At 50.7% G+C, this 25,091-nt stretch overlaps 1 protein-coding gene across 1 annotated transcript in view; it reads right to left on the reverse strand.

Annotated features, from left to right (window-relative positions):
* Nucleotides 1–25,091, reverse strand: part of LOC122394670 (inositol 1,4,5-triphosphate receptor associated 2-like) — a 71,415-nt gene that overhangs the window by 17,131 nt on the left and 29,193 nt on the right. Inside the window, exons 17-18 of the mRNA XM_043391701.1 lie at nt 9,376–9,467; nt 3,863–3,972 (exon numbers count right to left, since the gene is read on the reverse strand). Coding sequence (XP_043247636.1) covers nt 3,863–3,972; nt 9,376–9,467 — 202 coding nt within the window. The remainder of the gene's footprint in view (nt 1–3,862; nt 3,973–9,375; nt 9,468–25,091) is intronic.

Below are 25,091 nucleotides of genomic sequence, written 5' to 3' on the forward strand. Positions count from 1 at the left end.
TCACCACCCGCAGCTCCCGGACTACACGAGCTGCGGTTTGGTAGCCGCTGTCCTCCCAGTGGCCTTGGTCATTGATGATGAGCCCCGCGTCCAGGTCGTGTATCCTTGAGAGCTTTTTGAACGATGGTGTGAGGAAGCTCGCCAACGTCTCGGTCGCGAGAGCGGCGTTCATAGTGTCCACTAAGGACTTACGGGGCGGGTCCCCTCTCCTACAAGTCTATTGCCCGCACCATGTCTTGATTGAGCCCGAGGGTCGGGGTCTAAAAGCTCCAGAGTCACCAGCCGATCACTCAATTACTACAGGTGACGGCCGAAGACCGGGACTGTCGCCTTCGACAGCTCCTTGTCGGGGTAGGTGCAGAACGAGTTCACGAAGGTCAGATCCAGAGCCGGCGCAGTGGCAGTAGAGTCCCAGACCAGGCAGCGGCGGCGGCGGCGAACTTGCAGGCAACGAACAGCGCACAGCGTCTGATGACCTGGGCCTCGGCCGCCGTCAGCCGGAGCCGCTCCCTGAAGAGGAAGGCATCCACGGTACGGATGGTCTTTGCCATCCACCTAACTCAGTGGAGTACTCTGAGGCGGAGAAACGGATGCCGTGCTTGGAACTCCACCGAGAGCAGTTACGCAGAGCTCCAGAAGTTTTCGGTAGTCTTCCCGGAGCTAGGCATAGTCCAGCGATGGAAGCGATGGAAGCTTACCAGCAGCTTGTCCCACTCCGGAACGTCGTCGACGGCGAACGCCACCGGTGTGATCCTGTCAATGAAGCATGAACTCCCATCCGCCTTTGAACCTCTTAAACAGCCGGATGTAGAGGCCGCTCGAGATTCTACGGCAGGTGGAGAAGGCCTTCTCTAGGACCAGCTCTTACACGTGGTGCCGGCAGGCCAGCTGGAGGACGGGCCGATCCAGCTTCTGCTCGATAAGGGCAAGGCCCTAAATGATAAGGGCTTAAGTACCGTTCACCAGCATGCTGTTCGCCGTCGTGGCGTCGAAGCAAAAGGCCGCAGTTCCGCTTCTCCAGTTCCTAGCCTCCCAGCGCTGTGAGCATGGCCTCCTGTGCTTGGATGGAGGGGAGTTTGGGAACGGCGAGGAGCTTGGCCACCCTAATCCCCCCCCCCCATCACCAGGACCTAGAATCGGTCGACGCTCCTTCTCTCGCGGTTCAGGATTCGCGGTTCAGCCGGAGTCGTATCAGAAGTTCCGTGCCGCAGTTGATAACAGGCTCACGTGTTCTTCACACATTACGGTTGGGCAGTTTGGCCCGGTCGAGGCCAGTTCACTGTTGGGGACGTCCGCTCGCCCGCATGCGCTTGGGAGTGTGAGTCGACGTTTCTCTCTCATGGTCGCCATCGTCAAAGACGTTCCCTCCGTGTGCGCGCCGCAACGGCCGGGTAAGTCTGTTGCTGGCACTGGCACTATGTAGAGTCGGAAGAAGCGCCCACGGAAGAACATCCCGAAAGCACAATAAACCAGCGCAGCTCAATGCCCACTCTCGCCTCTGCTTTCCCCCGCCGGCGATAGGCTGGCTCCAACTTCTTCACATCCTCTTTGACAAAAAAGGAGCATGTCTCAAGAACCGATAGAACTGTGGGGCTCGTCCTCCCTTTGGAACAGGAGAGACCGTTCACTCCTCACACTCATAAGAGGATATGACCTCCACTGTGAGAGAGAAGGCACCGGTCGCAGGCCAAAAACAGGCCTGACATGGGTAAAACAGCCCAGATCAGACCTGTCTTGGCGTGACCTGGACTGGCTACGATCGACCGGAAGTGATGGGATAAGCAATTGTTATACAAATAAAGGTCAAAATACGTCGGATATGACGCTTAATGACCACATATGTCATTCCAAATAGGTTTAAAGTAGTTTCCAAAAAGTTGATTTTTTTCCCCAAAACTGCCAACTTTGACCTCAATTCGCGACCCCTAAATATCAATATTTTTTCAAAATTATTTTGCACACATTATTTTTTACGGGAATGGAACCAGAAAACTACCCGCAGGCCTAAAAATCGGATAACATAAAATTCACCCTATTGCTAAGTGCCACCCTAAATTATCCGGGTTATCTGGAAATGCATGTGGGTCGCCCTTATGGAGCTTATTCTGGTATATCAATCGTGTGTGAGAGAATCGCACATATGTATACGTACTACGGAAAAAAAAGAGAACTAGGTACTGACTATTATTTTGAGGAATAGAATACACCATTTTACATCTCAACGAACGACATAATGTTTCCACAGGTTTGTGTCTCGCAATCTGGTTTTATAGTTTCATTTGTTCGCGACCTTAACCCGGCCGGACCCGGGGGTAATCCCAACCACCGCAGCCCGGGGGTAGCCCTCCCCCACTTGTCTAACTCCGTAAATAAGGCAGCTATGGAAACAAAAATGGTACCAAGCGAAAGGTATCTACGAGCAGATTCTAAAGCACCTAAACTTTTTGACCTCAGGTCAATTTTCAAGGTCAGAAGTCAAAGTCAAAGGTAAAAACCGGCACATTTGTAGTGGTATCAAAGTACGGGTTCCAGAAGACGGTATGGTGCATAAAACCGGCTAAAATGGATGTTAAACGAAAGAAGCGTCTGGGGATTCCGATGAAGTGCATAGCAATCAAATTCAAGGTCACAGTCATGCTAAAAATTGACCACAAACTTTGCACTTTTTCTTTTATCTTGTATACTAAATTCCGAGATGTTTTGAAATGTTTTGAAGCTTAGCAGACCCCTATTTGTGCCTTAGCATATACGATACAAGGCTGCTACAAGGTCAAAGTCACAAGAGAATATCCTTGCTAGAGGCGATTTCACTTAAGTCAGGCATAATAATTAAGATATGTTTTGCCATCCTGAGGCTCTAAATGAATGCTTGGAGCAAAATGGATACCAAAATCATGATCAGCGGCTACCAACTCATCACAAACGACCTTTCATGTGTCAACTAGTCAACCAAAGGTCATTCGAGGTCACATGAGGTCAACATAAAACTTGACCTTTTCCAAAAAAAAAAAACATATATGTATGTCATTCGACGCGTCTCGACGTGACGAATGCGAAGGTACCTCTGCCGTAGCTCTAGGACCATTTTTGTTGAAGTTATTTGCGAAAAAAAACTAAAGCCCCAGCTCGGACTCGTTGACCTGACCTCTGACCTCAGGTCACCAAAGTTACATAAGTATTTTTCTAGGTCAAATGCTACACAACCGTGCTCGTAAGTTGTCTTTATCTCTAAAACTATTTTCGGCAGCTGGTTCAAGTTCACGTCTGTGACGTCGAATTTTGTCGTGCAGGAGTCTAGAAAAATCGGCCAGTGAGACGTTATCAATGATGAGGCTAGGTCCAAATGTTTTTGCTTCAAAAGATGTCAAATTACCTAATGGGGGATAAGGTACAGCAAGTTTCGTCTTTCTATCCCTAAGCGTTCATGAGGTATCGCATATATTCGCCAGGGGAGGCGAAAAACGCCCCCCCCCCCCTTCCGGGCCCGCGAGGGTAAGCTCAATACGTAGGTATGCATGAAACCTGAAACCATAATAATTTTGAATGGCAGCATCTAGGAACAAGGTGCTCATGGATTTTGCAGGACGGCTATCAGACCACAGTTGGGTCACCTCAAGCTTGCCCCCACTGGCGAAAATTCGTGGCGCCGCCACTGCAGAACATCATGAGTACAGCTAATCGCCCCGGAAAATCTCTCTCTCTCTGTCTCCCTCTCTCTCTCTCTCTCTCTCTCTCTCTCTCTCTCTCTCTCTCTCTCTCTCTCTCTCTCTCTCTCCCTCTCTCTCCGTCCCTCTCCTCCTCATGCACCAATAGCAGTCGGCCCAGATCAGACACAGCAGCACCACCATTTGTAAGTACTCACTCGTCGGCGTGAAAGTGCAGGTCGGCCAGCATGTGCTCGGTCAGAGACGGGAAGATGCCCACTTCGTTCGGGTCGCACGGCAGACTGAAGGACGCTCGCAACGGCAGATGCTGAAAGGAAGAAACGTTGGTCAGTTTTGGTCTGGAAACGCTCATGATGGAGAATAAGTAACTTGTAACTTGGTGAAGGACATACATAAAACATAATCATCCACCCAAGATACACATCGATGACAGGGAATGAGCACAAAAAAGGACCAGCAACAACACGCCAGAACAACTCTTACCTTTCAACCTCGAACCCTGTCAATGCTGCCTAAGCGCTCAGCCCGCCACACGGTTCCTCAGGCCTGCTACCACCGATCTCTCCAAGCTCTCAACTGCCCTCCGTGGACCTCAGCCACCCCAGGGGCAGACTCTGACTCCAAACGGAGAGGCCGGTCGCCATCTGCAGCGATACCGCGTCCCAGACACGTGCCTGCTGTCCTCCGATCACTATCAAGCCCACTTTCTGTGGCACCGCCGCTCGGTCACGGGACAGACAAGCCACGTGACGCCGCTGCGGCCACAGAACATAGGGCACGTGATGTGGGATGACCTCCGCGGTGATGTCGCTGGGCGGTGGGTCCTGGCTCGGAGACTCAGCGACCGAGGGTGACGGGAGATAGCGAATGATGTAGGTGAAGTGTCCCACGTGCAGCCACGGTCATCGGGGCGATCAAAAGGTCCGGGCCATGAAGAAAGGGAAGCAGAGAAGAATGAAAAATGGAGGGATAAAGGACGGAAGGACAATGGAATATATCGTAGGCGGACGAATGAAGAAATAGATTAGGAAAGCCAGAGGGACTCAAAGGAAGAAAGGAGCGATAAGAGAACCTGGCGCTGGTGTTAAAAACAATAAAGAAATGCGGTGAGCCGTAGCGTGAAACTTACTCGGTGTACATATAAATTTAAGCAACTGAATCAAACACAGAGGCAAAAAAGAATTTCAATTCGACACGACAACGCCCACAGCCGCACCGATAACTTATCAAACAATAAATTAACCAAGGTAATTCGCACGTGGAACGCAGATGATGTCAGTCATTTGATACGACAGTTGGTCACAACAACTCACAATATCAGTGCCCTAAAAGGATCTCAAGATTTCAGCGGAGTGTTCTGATAAGGTGATCGGAGCTCTTTGATTTCGACAAGTGGTGCCGTATGTCAAGGAACTACCGCCTACTTCTGTAAGCGTCGGAGCATGCTCAGGAGCCAGCGGCCCTAGATAGGTAAACCAAACACAGAACGACGCGAAATAAAACAGCATGACAAATAGGAAATGAACAATTACTCATGCTGACTAATGACTATTGCCGCGCGATAAAACACAACGCTCCTTTTCTCTAGATTCGTATGGAAGCATCCGATACAGCAGAACTAGAGAAAAACCCTCAGGCAGTGGCATCAGTCAGTACGTCACCCACCCTCAAATTCCACCGACCAGGGACAGAATGCTGACCCGTAAATCATCCCCGGGTTATCATAAAGCACCGACCCGGCGAGGGTCAGACCGCAGACGGGCATAACTCCTCCGAGTTACCGGCGACAGGTGACCTCGGCTGGAGGCAGTGGGACGACCCCCGCGTCCCGCATTTGTCGACCGTGACCCGTGCAAAAAAGTCTGCTCTCCGTCCTCACGTATTATAAGCGTTAGCAGGCATGGCGGTTTAAAATCGCTGAATTTTATGAACTTTAAATTGTGAAAAGGGCGCCTTCGTTAATTCAGTCAGTTATAAAGAAAGAGCCCGGTATGTTGGTAATGGTCATGCCTGAAGAAATCACTCAATTATTTCCTGATCATGTCACAAATTCTCATCAACGGTTTCATCTACCCTGAATGTCAGGAGGCGAACGTATATAACGCGATAACCAACGAAAAGAACATACGCCATCCGAAGGGGTACAATTTCATCCGCTGAAATTACCCCTCGAGGTGAGATCAGTACCCGTTCGCGGCAAATACGGCGCAGAGCACCGCCCATACAAGCCGGCGCTGCGCGTATGGTGACGTTTACGGCGCGTAAACCAGCGCCGTCTGAATCAATCGGCGCAGCCCGCGGCGGCGCTCGGTGGCGAATAGTGTCGCGTCAGGTTCGCCGCATCGCCGCCAGACGTCGCGCAGGTCGACAGGGGGCTGTCCTGGCACGTCAGGGCCAGGGTACTGCTCCCTGCTCAGTCTGGGCACGACAGGAAATGCAGGACTGATACGCCTTTTTTATCGTCAAGATCAACTCATCCGTATCGATGATTACACAAAGCTGCTCGTGCTGATGATCACCAGACACCACAACGTAAACAGTATTGTATTGTATTGACAATTAAAACACTCTCCATATTAAAATGGCTATTCTGAGTGTCGCGTCTGAGTTAAAAGGGGAAAACGAGTTAAAATGCACCCAAATCACAGCACTCAGTAAACATATCGAACCATTCACTCATCCCTAAATACGTAAAAACCACTCGGAAACAGAGCGTTTAAAACTTCCCATAGAGAGGCTCCTAAAATCATGGGGCAGGCGATTATATAACTGGGCGATGCTGTAGAGCAGACGGCGCCTCCCTGCTTCGGTCCTCACGCGTGGGAGAGCCAGATCAGTGTCCCGCCTTGTCGAGCGTGAGCGCAGGGAAGAGTTGGTCAGGATTTGAGAGGATATAGTCTCCGGCTCCCCAGTGCAGCGTATTTTGTGAAGGAAATTGAGTGAGTGGATTTCGAACAGCTGACGGGCGGTGGGCCAACCCAGTTCCTCTCGCACGTCCGATATGTGGTCAAATTTTCTTCGGCCAGACACAACGCGCAGCGCAAAATTGATGACTTTTTGGAGACGTTGTATGTTTTTGTCCGAGCCGTTTCCGTAGACCGAGAGACAATAACGGACGTGCGAGAGGACCAAGGCGCTGACCACAGTAGGCAGGAGTTCACTAGGGATGTGGTGACGCACGTGGGACAGCCCAATGAGGATACCGTTGCATTTTTGGACGAGGGCCGATACGTGAGCGTCCCAGGTGAGGTGCTTGTCGAAAACCACGCCAAGGTTCCTCACCGTAGGGCCCTCACGGATCGTGTCCTCACGGAACCGAATCGAGATGGGATCCAAGCCACGGCAATTTTGACGAGAGCCAAACATGATGAGTTCAGTTTTGTTAGTGTTAACTTTCAAACCGTTGGTATGAAACCAGGCGTCAAATGAGTCCAAAATTTGTTCCAAAGTTGCAATGAGATGAGGGAGGGAGTCTTTTTTGCCAGATAGTAAGATTTGAGTATCGTCAGCGTACTGCACCACGTGCGCCCCAGGGGCGTAGAGGGGGAGGTCATTGGCAAATATTTGGAACAGGAGCGGACCGAGCGAGCTCCGATGGAGAAACTCCGATGGAGAGCGAACCCCGAAAGGGGCACGCCCCTCCGGCTATGCGGCTTGATCCGCCAAGACATTCCCTTTCTATAGAATCGGTTCGGACACTGCAGCACACCCACAGGCCCCAGTGTCTCAAACTTATTCTCTGATCCCACAAGTTCTGAAAGATCTCAATTGACCGAAAAGGCCTAATTAACGAAAGAAAAATAAAACGCCCGAGATCCCGGGCTCGCAATCACCAGCCTATGCTCTGAATTAACTTGTAACGTTCCTCAGTCTGATTGGACATTGCTCCTGCTTGTGACGCGACACTAACGAACACGGCAACACCTGTTTTTCTAGCGACAACTGGATGCAATGCAAGCCACACGGTTGAGAATTAGTCTGCTATAATCGTGGGCTGGGTGCGGAGTCCTGAAGAATGGTGTCACGGCGGCCACAAGAAACGCTCGAGTATGTCGATGACATAGGTAGCGCCACTGCGTCTGACAAATTAATTGACATTGCATTCAGCTGTCAGCATTGACGCGGTGTGCACGATTGAATAAATTGGAGTCATTTCCCGCTTAGCAAAAAGGTCACCGTGCTCATGCTACAACAAAAACGTGCCGCTTCACAAGTCTGGCCAATTTTCATGCATTTCGAATATTAAAAAAAAAAACTGTAAGTCAATAATGTAGCCATGCCGACACGAGGTAGCCATAATGGTTAGTAAGTTTTGATCGGAATTGCTGACAATATTCTGATATTGTTTTGAAACGTGTAGAGCAACGATGATTTTCCGCTGACCATACTATGTATGTGGTGCCTCCACCCCATTATCAAAGCGCCCATTTTCACTTTTTTTCATTAAATACGAAAACATGTTGCATACGCCGTTAGGTATCAGAATCCGACTACCTTCAAAGTCATAGTATAGCCTAGGCCTGCAAAGCATCAAGCACCGTCACTTAATCCTTGTTTGTCACCAGGTGTGAAGAAGGAAAGTGAGCAATCTACATCACAACAAGCCACTTATGGAGCAGCCATCAGAGGACACCGAAAGGCTGGTCGCTGCCGCTCGCTGACTCATACACACGTAAAATTTTCCATCTTTCCTGTCACTTGCAGGAAAAGTGAACAAACAGTTCACGGGATGGCACCGAAGTGCCAGCCGGCTTGGTAGGACAAAGTCTGGGTCGCATCCCTGACAGCCAACCGCTGGAAGAAGCTGGCACGACCCGTTAGAGGACCGAACAGTTCATGGACTCTTGACAGCAAGGCACGATTGGTGTGCTCGTCGAATAGCTGGCATGTGTTAGCTAAAGCGCGAGTTTCGCGTCACTTGCAGACATTCGCACGCTCGGTGAAATTTATGCATTTCACAGCTGGGTGTGACGATGAGAGCGGATATGCGTGACGTTGTGTCAGGGCGATTTAGCCATGTGTCAAGTTCGCTGGTCGTTTTGTTCGTGATTTTAGCATGGTATACGTGGGTTGAATTATGAAACCGGAACTTGTGTGGTTACTCTGAGTCACTGAAAGGCGGAAAAGAAATTGAATGGATGACTAACCGGCTGACTGACTGACTGACTACCTGTCTGACGAACTCAACACCATGTTTTTCACCTTCCTGGACTTATACCTTGGGACTACCTTCCGATATCTGTGCTGTAAAGGGTTTACCTACAGCACTCAGAGACTAGTCCGCAATTCTTTCAAGAGGACGACTCGAAGCACTTCCGCGTCTGGCAGCTCTAGAGAATTGACCTGCCGCACACCTATCGAAGGACCTGAGGTGCCCTTGAATGGCCGACCTACGGTGCGCTGACTGACCGACCTGGAGTACCTATCTCTGTGTTGGGCAGTTCCAGCTAGGAATGCCCTTTTTTGGCACTACCTTTCGGAAACAGACCTCTGACCCCTCACCGCGACCGTGACCAGGCCACCTGACCCTGTCACGTGGTCGGCCGAGCGTGCCCTAAGGCCGTGTCCTACTTCGATCGCGCTGGTTCCGTTGACGCAAAGGGGAGCAATGACCAAATATCCAAGGGCTAATCAATTTCCGGACACCCTGTATATCTAGTTCGGTTGGGAGCTCCCAAGTTCTGTGCTTTGGTAACTGTGCGGGACTAACCTGCGGTATGTCTGCGTCGGGGTCGTCGGGCACCTCCTCCACGGTCGGCATACTGCAGAAGCGGGTCCGTAGGGGAGCGCTCAGGGCGCCATCTGAGACACACAGACACGGCACGGGTCAGCGGGCTGGCACGGAGGTCGGGTTGAAGATACAGCGCATCTGATGCACGTTTTACAGTGCCTCAACGTTTATGTAATTTATGTTACAAACATCTAGCTAACCTACTCTATTGGACACGCTGAAGTTCGCACAAGTTTTGAAAAAAAACTTCATGATACACAAACAAGCCAGGCTAAAAGTTTCTTACAAGAAAGCATATGGCGGATATCGCAAGATAAACAAGCATCGAAGTGGGTATTCGATGAAGTGAGATGGTAAATGTCCTCTCACTATGCCAGATGTGTGATAACCAAAGTGCTAAGCTTGTCATGCCTACCTAGTCTGCCCCTCCGCCTTGCTTGCATAATCAAAGTGATATGGAGGGCCATGTTAAAACGCACGCGACCTCGCCTCGGAACACATTTCCATGTCATGCAGCAGTCGAAACTAGGGAATGACTACACCGCTGTGCGTTTCACGACATTCAACAAGCGCGGTCACCATAATCAACACAAGACTGGGCGAGGCCACACCACGTATCGTACAACACTCCAGCAAAGTCACCGGCCTCAGACTGCACATACACCAGTCGGATTATGCAAATGGCAGCCGTTAAATCCCGGTAAGACGCCGCTCCGCTCGAGTGGAAAGGTCCTATACGGCCGGGCAGACCCCGCCCGGTTCGCCGAGGAATGGTACAGGAGAATATGGGAGACGCGTTTGAAGCAGCTAATATTAACTATCAATATGGAGAGCCAATCAGGATCGAGGACTGCACAGAGGCGCGCGTAGCTATGGCACTGAGTAGGTCGGGCAGAAATGATTATGAAATTCGAAATAATTTGAGCGGCTAGCTTCCGGCAACATCAATCACAAATAATTAACAGGGAGATAGCGCAGGCCTAAAAGTAACGCATCTTCCGAGGTAGCTTTTCCGTGACCGGAAAACGTGACTGAACTAAAACAGCAGCGTCAAGTGATGCGGACTAGCTTATCAGGGTTCGAGCATAATCGACGGACACTCTGAACTTTGTTCTTCGCGTGAGGCACCAAGTGGCAGCCAATGGCTCTTATCTTGTCCTCGGCATGTGAACAAGCGTGAACTACAAAGAGCCAAGCCCGGAACCAGTCACGCCCATGTGTTCCTCCGACACCGCCGCAGCTGCTGACCTCTTCCAGCCGGCTATCAGTATCCCGTTCGATATCTGGTCCAGTATCCATGTCTTATAGTCGCCCTTCGTCTCTCGATTAGCACACAATAGGCGGCTGCCCAGAGGGGCGCCAGTGACACGACCCACGTGACAAAGAGGACCGGCACCGTCCTCGGCGACTCAGCTGAGGTCAGGTGAGAGCCGATGGACGGCACGATGATGTTGAACGGGATGGAAGTGATGGCAGAGTTGATGGTAGTGACGGCTACTGTGGAAAGAATGGTGGAAACGACAGAGTATGGGTAGCGGTGGCGTTGAGTTATCAATCATCAGCCCGTGTATCATATGGGTCAGCTGGGGTTTTCGGATGGTTGCTGCCTTGCTGAGCCGGGAGACAGCCACATAGTCGACAGTGGAATGGCAGCTCGTCAAACAAGTTGTCAATCCGACAATTAATCAGACAGCTAACAGACGGAAATAAGACGCAAAAACAGCGACTGAATTGTTGTCGAACCTTGGTTATGTTGTAAAGTCCATAAAAAAATTGTCAAGAGTGTATTTGGTGGGCACTAAAATGGAGAGTTAAGCTTTCGTCCTTGGAGAATCGTGGCTTAATTACTAAATTTCATGTTGGGCATCGAAGTGTCCGGATGGTCCAACATTGATTTACATGCATTACACGCAAATCAAATTCCTCATTATACTACTTCATGGCGTGACTTGGCCCTCGCATCGTGTATGGGCGGCGCCCTATTAACAAACCTCTCAATCAATCTACTGTAGACCAGCCAAAGTACCATAATCCTAATCGATAGTAATTACATCCTCATCGATAAAAACGGGGACTGGGTGAAAAACTGGCCCCCGGGAGTCGTACAAAACCACCTGATTGGTGGCTGAATGAACTGTCCGACACGCAGCTCCCGAGAAAACATGACCGGAGCAGCGAAGGAACGGTGTAACGAGACAGCAGGAGTCGCGGGAATGTTACACATAGCCGGCGGAACGGGGTGGCACCGGGGCACCGTGTCCCCCTTAATTTTGCCATTTTAACATTAGCCCTATGGGCGTTGCATGGAAAGAATGGGACCAAAAGTCGGCAGTGCCCCCCTTAATTGAAGGTGTTCCGCCGCTACTACTTACACCGAGGAACGGTGTAACAGACAGCTGGCGTCGCAGGAATGTTCACCGAGGAACGGTGTAACGAGACCGCCGGCGTCGAGAGAATATCGAGAAACGAGCAGGGATGCCGGTTCTCATTTGTTTAGTTACCTATGCACTGGAAAACACCGAAGGGTGAGCCGTTTCCGCGATTCTAACAATGCACAGCACTCAGCAGTTTCAATTCAGGTAAACCCGGAACATACAAAGTCAAGTAACTAGCAAAGAGGAACTGCCCTGGAGCTTTACAATGATGCACAACAATTCTTAAAACTAGTACATAGGTAACTGCCATTGGCCAAATCCCATCATCAATCATCCTCAGCACCTATCCCATCATTGCGTGCAGATACTGGTTCAGATGCTTACCAAATTAACAACAATCTGCGAATTCGATGCCGGATCCACCAGAAGTCCACACCGGACCAATTCAAACCACTCTTATCCGCTACCTTCTGCACTTCTCAGTTCTGTCACTCTCCGTCCCACGTCCACGCCCTGGAGACACCCGTCACCTCTTGGGTCACACCCACACCTCGGCTGCTATCCCAGTGCTGTCCGTCCCACCGCTCCCACCGGGCCATGAGAACCGGGCCGTGTCGCGCAGAGCACTGCGGGGCGGCGCGGCTGTCGGGCAGACACCGCTGGCCCGATAGCATCCACCGCCAGCCGCTGTGTCAATACGCGTTTGTCGCCCCCGCCCCGCCCCGTCGTCACCCAAGGGCTGGTGAGACGCCTCCTCTGCAGAGTTACAGACGAGAGGGCGTCGGTGTGGTGCACACAGACAGGCAACGGGTCCGACGTCACGAGCCGTGGTCCATGCAGTCATAAAACCAACTTTTACGTGCTGTCCCGCGCTGTATAAATAAGGGTACGCGTAAATTTAACGAGCCGGCCGTATATGATTTGCTCAGGGGTTGGATGAACGGGTCTGGGCTTGACCACGTGTATCTGACAGTGGTTGCACGCTGTGCAATAGACCACGTGTCGGCCTCGGATCTAGCTGCCATGACCAGTGAGCAGATAGGCAATGCAAGATTAGGAACAGATGACAGGCACTTAAAGACCCATGCCGTGAGATATGCCGTATTATTGCAACGACTTTTATTTGCGCTGCACTTTCACAGGAGTTTATGTTCATAGAGGGATTAGTCGGGTTTCGGTTTCATTGCATCCTGTTCTTTGATGGCTGGTCTATTAGCTGGCGAAGATCAAAGAGTTACTGGAACTAAATGTCCGCCACGGAACAACTACGAGCAGGGGCTTTGGGCGGGACGCGACTACGGTACTGCCACAATCTTCAATGCCTGTCAGTTCTTATGATCCGAAAGGTTCTAACAGCTGACATTAAAAAAAAAATGCGACGGTCATTTTAGTTGGAGAAAGTCGAGACATGTGTACCCCGTGTCATAAATATAGCAACATGAAATACGTCAGGAAATGTCTAAGCATGGCCATGTATGCCAATACTTTTAGAGCCTTGGCCGGACCATTTTAACCATAAGTGAGATGCACTGTCATTTGGGGATCGCACTTTGCAGAAAATGAGCCAAGAAATCCAACATCTTCTTGGTATTGGGATACATTTATATGTTCACCGTGCAAGGCACCTTAATTGCACGCTCACTTTAATTCAATTACCGGTACCAATTAAGTAATAAGGACTTTTGCCGCTGACTGAATGGTGGCGCACTTAGCAGCAACACACCACCCTCAATTATCTTTTTAGAACGTGGCGCCGTTAAAAGGTAACGGCCCAGTAAGTGGTCCCAATATACCATGTCGGGTCACATTACACTTGGAGGACATCAAAGACGAAGGGCGCCAACCCATGCATAACAACGACGACACCCTATGTCGCTGGACACACGGCCGTCACATTTGGTCCGCGGCCGTACCGCACGAGAGCGGTGGCTTGTCTTCAGACCACACAGGAGACCATTGGTTGACTGCAATAACATGTCCATTTGCCCGCTTCCCAGTCACATCAGTTGCGCATGACTGTGAGCGATTCCATGTGTATTGTGCACGACTCCTTCTAAGCCCTTCTCAGTTACGACTCAGAGAGCGTCACCAACCACATTTGACCCGCCTAGCGCCGTCCAAACCGGCGCATAAAACACATGGTCATTGCAAAGCCAATCGCTTACAGTCCTAACCGAGCTCGACGAAGTACCGCATTGGCTCCGGCATGGTGCGACTGGAAGTTCCTCTCTGTGAGGCACGTTTGCCGAGGTAGTTACCGACACCAGTCGAGGTCGCACGCCGAGAGGCCAAATTGGCGGCGCGCCGCGGCGCCGGCCGCTAACGTCTCACGCGCGCCACATCAGGCCGCGCCGCCGCGCCAATCGATAGCACAAAGCGGCGGTGGCCATAACGGCGCACACCTAGCCAATTAGGCGCGCCAGTTTCGCCACGGCCGGCCGTCTCATAAGTGGTTCAGCCGACCCCATCAGCCGCCGGGAACAAGCCGACGAGGGAAAACGGAACTGGGAACAACAACGGTACGGAACGGGATGGGTTACCATAGTGGTTCATAAGGCATGAACAACATAAGCAATAAGCATGCAATTAAAGTTGAACAGATTGGAGTCGCCATCCGCCGTTCAACACTAGAGCGGTTTCTTGAGCACAGCTGACAGTAGGTTTCTTGAGCACAGCTGACACCTAACTATCATGATTTACCAGAAAAAGTCAGCATATATTCAAGGATAGTCATCCTCAATCTAGCCTCCCTTGTTTCCCAGCGTCCAATATGTTATACGTCAACTCAGTCGACACCATGCCAGAGGAGTAGTCATCCTACCTGACGGTCCGCACGATCCAGTCGCCCTCGAGCAATGTTTTAAACCTTTTCAGCGCCAATGTTTCATAGCTTCTGTGAGGCCATTGCCTCGTTCCTACCATTTTACGAGAAAACCAACAAGCCAACGACAAAACGACACAGGTTGCCACCATTTGTTCATAAACTGTAATATAACTTGCTTTACGACCGCTGCCGGAGGTCGTAACTGTATCTTTAACAGTTCGAACGACACCCAGAGTACGACAGGGGAAGAAGGCAAAAACTGGCGACAGTCGCAATCGTAGTCTACGACTGCGTGTCCTATTCAGAAGACACTTCGACTTGGCCACAAAAGTGCCAGCGATCCGAAACGGCACAACAAAAAAGTGCCCCTAACGTCTAACGACAACTCAGTACCAGGGGTCAAGGCCAAAGAATGTCATCACTTTACCTGCCCCATGCCGCTTCACCCAATTGCAACATCTACAAGAAAGCACCCACAGCCAGAAAAGCTCGGGGAAACCCCACGCCAGTCTCGGAGGTGCGTGTCGACGAAGAAACGGATTGAATGCTACTGCCGTGTTGCCAAGGCACTGAGAGTGATCGGGGTAATCAGCAGGACTGAGTACCATGACGAGACGCAGCTGCATTCCGATTTCTGTATGAGCAGCTTAACCCTATTCCTGGCGGGCTCCGCCGGGACAAGAAACTGGCGGGGGGTGGGGCGATTCGGCCCCCCCCTTCAGATCTCAAAAACTACACATCGCAGCGACAAACGGCGAACGGCGTTTGATAGGTCGTTTAAGGATCTACAACTTTTATATAAAACATTTTCAGGTCAGGTCAATATTGAGGTCACCAGAGGTCATCAACGATAAAATGTTTTTGAATTAGTTACCTATATAACTTTTAAACTAAGAAACATAGAGACATAAAACCAATACATTTTTTGTTGCTCTCGCCGAGGCAATGCGAAATAAGTATGTGATGACCTTCACAGGTCAATTTAAAATTTGACCTGAGGTCAAGGTCAGGTCATTCATCAATGAGGTTGTGGGGTATGGTCATGCTGCATACCAAACGACGCGCCTTGACCAGGCGAGCAGTTTGGTACCACTTACAAGTTTTTAGCACCATCATGTCGTGATTTATTGACAGAAAAACGATTTATGACGTCACATGACCTCAGATGACCTTTGCCGGTGCCCCTGTCAATTAGCGGCACCAGGATCATCACCGATGAGATAATCTTCCGTAATACTGAAAGAACTGGGTGGTTTTGACTCGTTTACACGAAGCAGGAGGCGTTTCAATATTTTCCCATAGGCTTGCAATGTAAAGGTCTCGAGTCTGGCCTGACCTCAGGTCACAGATATGAAAATTCTGAGATATACAAATTGCACATACTGGTACCCTAACTAAAGCCTGAAGAGAAGAAATTGATCCGTCAAAAACTCTAGCTCTGGCGTGATTGCAAACTTTTCTGAGGTAGGGTCACCAAACCGCCTCTGGTAACCTGACCTGAGGTCAGATCAACTCAAAATTTTAAGAAATGTTGCGTAAAAGCCTTTTAGAAAAAGTCAGAAAATTTGAGCTTCCTAGCTCAAAGCGTTTGGGAGATATAACCAAAAAACCTCAGGGGGGGGGCTCCTGAGGCCCCCCCCCCCCGCCAGGAATAGGGTTAAACAGCTAGTGGGTGGTTCACAAGAACAAGTGACTAATCATAACCTCCGCGACGTTCGCTACCGGATAAAACATCCCCCAAACCAGCTCCTCCTTTTTAAGCTAAAGCCTAAAAGAAAGCTGTTAATATTGGCCATCTATCACATCTTGCAACTACAGGGGAGACTTCGTTCCTTTTGGAAGACAACTTTAGACCTCGACCAGCGGACAAGCCAAAGGATCGCCGACCACATGGTCACACCAGCCCAAGACGCTACCGTCTGGCCCCGTCCTCCACGGCGGCCTCAGGTGGAGGAGGAAAACTGGCAGCGTGTCCACCGCCCGTCTGGTCGGCCGTGCCGCCCGTGCAGCCCTGCTGTCAAGGTCAGCGGTTACCGTCCGCCTCGTCCGGCACATGGCAGCCAGGCAGCCAGGGGGAGTGGATGGCGACTGCTGACCCGTGCAGTTCGAGACTCGGGCCAGGGTGCAGTTTCATGTCGGGGATTGATAATGACCGAGATTTGCGGCAGAATAATGAAAGGAAACAGACATAAATCAAAGTGGTTGGTTACCAAGTTTGCAATGAATTCGCCACAAGGCAATAATAAGGGTAGATAGCAGAAAGAATGATACCACAGAGACTAGGGAGCCAATAAACAAAAGCTTTGGCGACTTCAGCTCATTGACTTTGTCACTTATCCGGACACCGGCTCGAACACTAATAAGACCGTGCATTGAAGAAGACACCTGCCTAATTCTAGCATTGTGGGCGAACAAGATAAGTCGCCAAACCGACACCTCAATAGCCGACAACTACCCGCGGGGACCGGCAGTCGGCGATGATCTACGACGGCAGCGTGAATGGTGTCAACGGGGCACATCTGCCGCGGCCTCTGCATGAACGTGCAACTTGATATCCCACGGATGACGGGTGAGAGAAAAGGCGGCCCCGCACTCGGTGCACTTACAGTGAACGAGTGCTACTACCAACTCACGATGTGATCATGGCGTAAAAACAGCGACATAGTGATAATGAGGTAGATCATAGCGCCATGCTCTCCGTACCCTTACTTGCTTTATGCTGTGATGGCAAACATGGTGGTATTGGTGGGCGGAAGTGTGGTCTATTCAATAACTAAACAAGAAATTACACGATGGTAATTGATAGACACATAGGTACCACTGCAATCAGGCATTATTCGTTAACTACATGTTACCTGATCACCGCAATGCAATTGATTATAATTTAGCACATGTGCTCACACCATGATGAAAGGGGATATAATAACGGAACGGAACCTTTCTTTACGAGTCTGCTGACCCTCCGACAAGCGACGTAGCACGTCTCTCTAAAACGTCAGCTCTCAGACGTAACACCCGCTTTCCCAGCGCAGATCGAATGAAGACCTCATTTCGAAACCTGATAAAGTCGTTTGGCTGCAGACATCTTAACCACTTGCAGACGTCATCAATAATTGTGGTCGAATACGTTTTAGCTATGGTCGATAGCATAGCCAGGTCAACCGTTCCAAGCACCAGAGCCAGGGTGGAGCTACGCTAAAACAGTCCGATTGGTCCCGTATCACCTGCTATCTCGGCCAAATAACTTGCTCAGTTCAAATCAGCTTGGAAAATCACCGTCTGCCGATGATATTCATTTATCACTTTCCAACTCTATGTAACCGCTGCGCTCAGCGAGAGATTGTGCAGGGGCCGCTGGAAGCCCTGATTTCTATCTACCACCATAACCCGGCTGTGGATGGTCACTCTGCGGCTATTCACGGCCCAACTAAGGAGCGTGCCGGTTAATAACTGTCTAACGTCTGCACCAGTACGTAAATATTGCGATCATTCAGAGCGAGCGGGCCTTCATAAGACGAACGGGATCTGAACAGATTGGTGCGGTTGGATACGGTCGGTGGTCACTGGTCAGCGACATGACAATTCCTCTTGAGTGCTTATAGGAAGGACGGCGGGGCTCTTCGCACTTCGCAGTTTTCCGACACGGACATTGCAGTATATATTATTGCAAGAAAATGTGCAGATTAAAATCCCTTGACCACGCTGTGAATGAAACGAGATCCCGAACTTCCTGAGCAGTGAGTTGGTCCACTAGGCTACACAGCTCTTACATCACAAGCGTTATGACCTCGGTTAAATTGGATCCGAGCTGTACACATGGATACCATGAGAGATAAACGTCAACATAAAATAATGACACACATTAAAGAATAAGCCCATTCACTTAACCAACGAGATAGCGTCAAGACCATTCGTAAACAACGCAACTTACAAAAGTGGAGCAGCACTCGCTCGTAAAAAAACAGATTAAACTTAAAAAGTCAGCTTAGCTTTCTCGTAAGATTGGATACGATAAAGTTGCCAGGAATGGAAATTGTACCTATATAGACAACAGCATTCACGACCAATTTCATAATGGTGTTTTGGCTATTTTATTGTGCAATAATGACCTCCTTAGCTCATACAATTTATATCATTCGAGGCCATGGGAACCAATAAATCTACAGCTTCTACAAAAATAAATTTACCAAAAAAGCGCATCAAGGCATGGAAACAGAAAAAAAATCCGGAGGGATATTGACTGAGGCATATCTTAGGCGAGGTTGCAGTCATACACGACCGCAACGCCGCCTATTCTAATCAAGGTAGTAAAGAAAGATATTGCAGGCTGACACCACATCATCATCGTGCAAGGTCTCATTCATCAAACTGCTTAAAATGACAATAAAGCTGGCCTGAAAAAAAAGCAAAATTAGCCTCGTTGCAATCGATCTAAGCCGAAATGATCATGGTCATGTATTCTTTCTCAAATGCTAAAAATGAAAAATAAAATATATAGGCTAGGGAAAAGTTGCAATGCAGCTCGATGCATCAGAATATTGATGAGATTCGTTGGGAAGGCCGAACACGAACTCTCACTAAAACTGCTCAAACCTAGTCAACAAGAGAAGCGCGGCCAGGGCACTACACCACTCAACAGACCCTTAGCCTAAATATAAATCCCACCCTCATGATATAGTACAAATTAAGACAACATAAAATAATCGGTCTAGGCTCAGGTACGGCCGCCTTAATTGGAGTAGAGATCACGCTCAGCTCACCCTTGATCACGACCTGCACCTTACCGGCCGGGCCTCAGCAGAAGATGATGATTTGTGCCATATAACGGTCATGGGGCGCAGACAGACAGACAGACGTGTTGAATTACACAGAGACGGGCCGTCGATTCTCCCAGGCTCTGACCCAGTAAGGAGGCTAGATGCTACATGGGAAAATAAAGCAGCATATGTCGTCTATTTTTCATGCCTTTCCGTGCAGTTCCAGCTTCCATGTCCCTTCGTCTCGTTCCGAATCACGCCAAGCGACACGCATTGGAGTCCATGAACAATCGCTATGCAACATGGTTGTCTAGTGCCCATCGTTGCAGCATACGAGATGCTTCCATCGCAAAAGATGGGAAAATGACAAAAGCATTGTTTATGCATACGCCTCCATAAATACAGAGACCATCAACTTTGCAGTCGCTTTACAATCAATTCAACAGCAAAAGAGGACTTCTTAATTTTCTGACACTCCGAAAAAAGGACTGTAAAATGTTAATGACTGTTAAAATGTTACTGTACCGCAAACCCATACCAGTAGCCTGAGATTTTGTCTCCGTAAGAAAGTAGTAAGGCAGGTTTAAAGATGAATACAAAGCAGAATCAATGCCTATCGTCTCAGTTATCCCACAATATTCAAAAGGATTGCTGATTGAAAGCAGCATTTCGGCGATGGAATTAAAACCCACCAGCTCATCGTAAAATCAGCAACGCCACGGCCAACACGACTTTTGCATCCTGGAGCTCGTATCAGCGCTATCCGCTCCTTGTTGCCGTTGCCTCTTACAGACATCGTCAATTCACATAAAAATCGACGGCATCACCCATAGTTCGTCTGCAGCAGACCACTATCACCATCCCTTGCCAGTTGTCACCTTCACAAACATCAGGCCACCCCCGCACCCATCGTCAATCGCGTTAAAACTACACATCTTTTGCCGGGCCTTGTCGTCCGTCGTCCGTCTCGTTGACATCCATTGCTTATCGTTCATCGTCTAGGATCGCCCATCGCCCATCGTCTGAAATCGTTCATCTCCAACCGCCAGGCGCCAACGCCCACAAGTGCCCATCTCCAGCTGCCATCGGCTACCATCGTCCCTCGCCATCGCCCACAATCGCCCATCGCCATTGCCATCACCTACCTACGAGCTGAAGCGGGATGACCGGCGGCGGGCCTGTCAGGCCCGTCTTCCGGCGCGCTCGCGACATTCCAGCCACGCCGATCGCGCTGGAACGCATCCTCGACATCCACGGCACGGCGCGACACCGACACTGACACGCACGACACTCGGGGTGTCTGACACTGACACGGCGCGACACCGGGTTCTGCCGGCTGGTGGGAGAGACGCCAAGCTCCACCGACACACAGCCGCGACTCGCCGAGCGAGCTGCAACACCACAGGTCGGGAGAGTGGAGAGAAAAGGGGAGCGGCCGCCGCCGCTGCCGCAGACAGCTCCGCGATCACTGAGGCGGCCCGCGCCGGCCGCCGGCGAGCGGCCAGCCAGCCATTGCAGCGCGGCGGATGATGACATTTTGACCCCGATGCTGGCGCGCGAGGTCACGGTGCGGTCACGGTGGGAGGCGGCTGGGGGTCGGGCGGCCTCCGACAGCAGAGCGGCACCCGGAAGATGGCGGCTGGGGACGTCTAGTAATACATGAGTGTGCGACGGTAGATGTTGAAAGACAGTGAGGTCGTGAGACCCAATCGGTAGTCGGAGGTGGGATGATCCATGCCGCCGAAACTTGAGGTCAAAGAAGCTTGCAATTGCGATGCGAGTTGAGCGAAGAAAGCAGCTCAGATAGGTAAACGGCGAACCGTGAACGGATAGAGCACCGCGCCTCAAACGCGATTGGGGCGTAGCCACAGCACCTAATCAGAGTCATTCCCATGCAGGGCGTCTCGTCTGAAACCATCAGCAGAGCTAACGGTGGGATTCGCCCGGTGGCGGCCAGTTACGCGCCCCTAAACTGGCAGCTCCCACACTGACCAGCCCCGGGTGGATGTTTGCGGGATGCCGGCCGGCCCGACAAGCCTGTGCAGTGTGCAGTACCGTCGGCTACACGCCGGCCAACGCCCCGATCAAGGCAACCGCTGTTCACTATCGCGTCTAGTGGCGCTATTTTATGTCTTTTTCGTGATTTGTTTCATGGCCGGCGCGACAGGACACGCCATTTTTTACACTTTCACCTTGTGGCACCGAAGGCGAACAATGGGTATCGGCCGCGCCCTGTGGCATGGGCATAATGTTCCGAGTGCAGACGACGCAAACGGGTCGTCCCTGCCCGACCGATTGCGGTACGACGTGCAGAGATAATTGAACGCACAGTTTGATAGCCGGCATTTAATGCAGCACGAAATGAATATTCATATTACCGCAATCATCGTAAACGGCCAGTCACCTATAATTACAATGGGTTTACTGATTAACCTGTCAAAGCCGCTTCGAAAGAAAATAAATAGTACGAGAAGTAAGACTGTACGCCCGACAAAGAACACCATCAGAGCTAACAGTAAATAACAACCGTGTTCCACAAAGCAGCAGCAGTCGGTTGCTACACTTCACCCAGCGGGAGACATCACGACGGTCCTTCCTGCAGAGTCACTGTCGATGATCGAACGCCTGCACCACTGTTCCATCGCGTAATATTCCCATCGAGTGAGCCGCGGCGCGACCAGGCATGACTCCATTCATTACAATCTGATCTGCGCGGCGGCGCACGATTTATGCCCGGGTTTACCATCGCCCCCTGCCGGTGGAACAAACGAGCCGACCAGATGGCCGCCGAACGCCGGCCCAGGGCACTCTGTTAGAGTGTCAGAGTGGGGTGACACCCAGGGCACAACACCGTGTCAGTGTCAGTGTCAGCGCCGGCCCACGGCACGCTGTCAGTGTCAGAGAAGTGGTGACATCCCGGGCACAACACCGTGTCAGTGTCAGTGTCAGTGCTGATCCACGGTGCTAGATCAGAGTGTCAGAGGTATAGTGACACCCAGGCAACGACACCGTGTCAGTGTCAGTGACAGTGTCAGTACCGACCCATGGCGCTAGATCAGGGTGTCAGAGGATTGGTGACACTCACGGCATGACAACGTTGTCAGTGTCAGTGTCAGCGCCGGCCCACGGCACTCTGTCAGAGTGCCAGAGGTGTGGTGACACCCATGCACCCAGTCAGTGTCAGAGCTTATACGACATAGTGTCATTCATGACACCGTCAGCGCCTGTGTTAGCGTCGGCTAGACACGGTGTCAGTGTCGCAACAGTGTCACTACAGTGTGTCAGCGCTGACATGACACCGTGTCCGTGTCAAAACACCGCGTCACCGTCAGTGTCAGCGCCGACAGCAGCTTTTCATCCGTCACTCATCGCCAGGGCATAAAGCCGCCTTCAACAGCTCAAACCGCTCAGTATAGAGGTAATGCAAACAAAGTGGTGGGGCTATTTTCCGCCCGGCTGAGTTTATAACATGGTAAACCGTTCCAGCCGAGATTAGCGTGAGGTGCCCCACGCAGGGAAAAGACCATCCAGCTGCTTGGGGTTTGAAGCATCGTGGCATGAGCGACGTTAAATTTGAGGATGAAACGGGAATGCGGAATTTGTTACAGAAGACGCAGTGGTCTCCAAAAGTTTCGGATGAGCCTCGCATCTCATGCAGTGGCCGCCTACATTGTAACTGACACCATGTTCGATTCGGAAAACGCGATGAAAACCCTTAATCATGCAACATTGGCCTGAACATCAACTATGCACCACAGCATTTAACCCCAGTCTCACACCATCTCTCGAAAGATTGACAGGATGTGAACTAGCTATCACATGTCACCATAAATCCAACATCGCGTCGCAAGGACGCAGTCTACCAGTCAGCCGAGCCGGCATATGATAAATATCGCCACCCCGACTCTGCTGACCCCTGAACGGCAGACCACCGGCACTTTACCGATCCATTACGAGACGCGTCGCTCAATTATAAATCACAGACGCACGGATAATTACCCTTCCACCAGCGCGCTGATATTCCAACTGAGCGCCGCCTCAGCGCGCTTTCCATTCGTATTCCAGCCGGAGCAATTAGGCGGCGCTCATCATTTGATCCATCCCGAGTCGGGCCGCGGGTGATTCCCGCTGCAGCACCGCCTATCATCATGCAAATTTCCACCGGCGCAGCGCGGGCGCGCAGTACAGGACAGAGATTCTGGGTGGTCGGGATGCAGTCGTGCCATTCGACAGAAACCACGCCTCTCGAAGCGAGCGTGCTGTGTGTGAACGAGGGAATTATGCTGAAAAGACTCAAATGAGCATCAGCACTCGACAGGTTTTGTTTAACAATGGCGTCAAAGAGGCTCGTGAATCTGACAACAACACAATACCGCAAGTTATGGCACCAACTATTAGCTAGCCTCAGTGTATTCGCCAGCGGTGTGACATTCCCGGATCGTGACCCGAAAGACCATGACCCTCAGCAGTCACAGCCTGTCTGTTCAGCAGGGTTGTGCTCGACTCAAAAAAATTTGCCGACTCGACTCATCATTCAACTTCAGAATGCCCTGACTCAACTCTGACTCAAACAAGGAGCTAATTTTTCCCCTTGACTCGACTCATGACTCAAGCGGCTCAATGAAAATATAGTTGACTTAAACTTGACTCAAATTTTTTGTTGAGTCAATTGCGTTGACTCAAAATTGACTCAGATAAAAAAGTTGTTGAGCGGGGGGGGGGGTGAAAAAATCCGGCAGCAGGGCCAGGCCTAAGTTGTTAAGCGGGGGGAGAATGAAAAACTTATACTATATATTGTCTCTAAAAAGTTGAGTCAGCTGACTCATGTTCCTAAATGTTCTTGACTCAACTCAATGTCAAAATTATTTTACTGACTCAACTCTGACTCAACTCAACACCTTAATATTTTTGTCCGACTCAACTCTGACTCAACTCAACAGCTCAACATTTTATCCGACTCGACTCAAATCTGACTCATTTGAGTCAGAGTTGAGTCAAATTTCTGACTCGACTCATGAGTCAAGCACAACCCTGCTGTTCAGAACACCTTATTGAGACCTGCGAGCCACCTAGCGGCCATATAACCAACTACGCCACCCGAGGTAGGGGACAGAGCTGAGGCGGCGGAGGCGACAGACTAGCCACCGCTGTCGTTCTTCCAGCACCAAATACGGCCCGCCGAATGTGTTTCGAAGCGGCAAGAAGCGCGCTGGTCGACCGACAAACCCTGGCTGGTCCGTTTCCGTCAGCGTTGCCGTATAAGTCAGCAGGACCGGCCGGTCGGCAGTGCGAGGCGGACACAGCTGGGCCGCGCCTGGTGCCGGACCCGGTCCAACAGGACATAACAGACCAGCCACGGCACAGCACCGGGAACCACCGGCGGCAGCGGACTGCCGGAAAGCCGCGGTCCTCACTGACAGCACATCAGGCAACGAGTTCACTGACATCGGCGCCGCTGGCCATGGTGAAATCGCTATAAATGCGGCGAAATAAGCTCAAAATGGTCCGCCCTTGTCACGACCTAATACTCAAATAAGCAAAGTACTGCAGCAAAACATTCAATGCAGCAGAGGTCTATACAAATATACGATGCAACGACGCAGTCCACGGCGTGGCTCACAAAGGATAAGGACAGGAATTAGCATCAGGACGTAACGCACACCTGACTACTGTCCCAACCAGGGGTGTCGATTTTTCAAAATGGTTGGGGGTGCTCAACCCCTGCACCGGGTGAAAGAT

Source organism: Amphibalanus amphitrite, unplaced genomic scaffold, assembly GCF_019059575.1.
Source record: "Amphibalanus amphitrite isolate SeventyFive unplaced genomic scaffold, NRLGWU_Aamphi_draft 000604F_arrow, whole genome shotgun sequence".
NCBI lineage: Eukaryota > Metazoa > Arthropoda > Thecostraca > Balanomorpha > Balanidae > Amphibalanus > Amphibalanus amphitrite.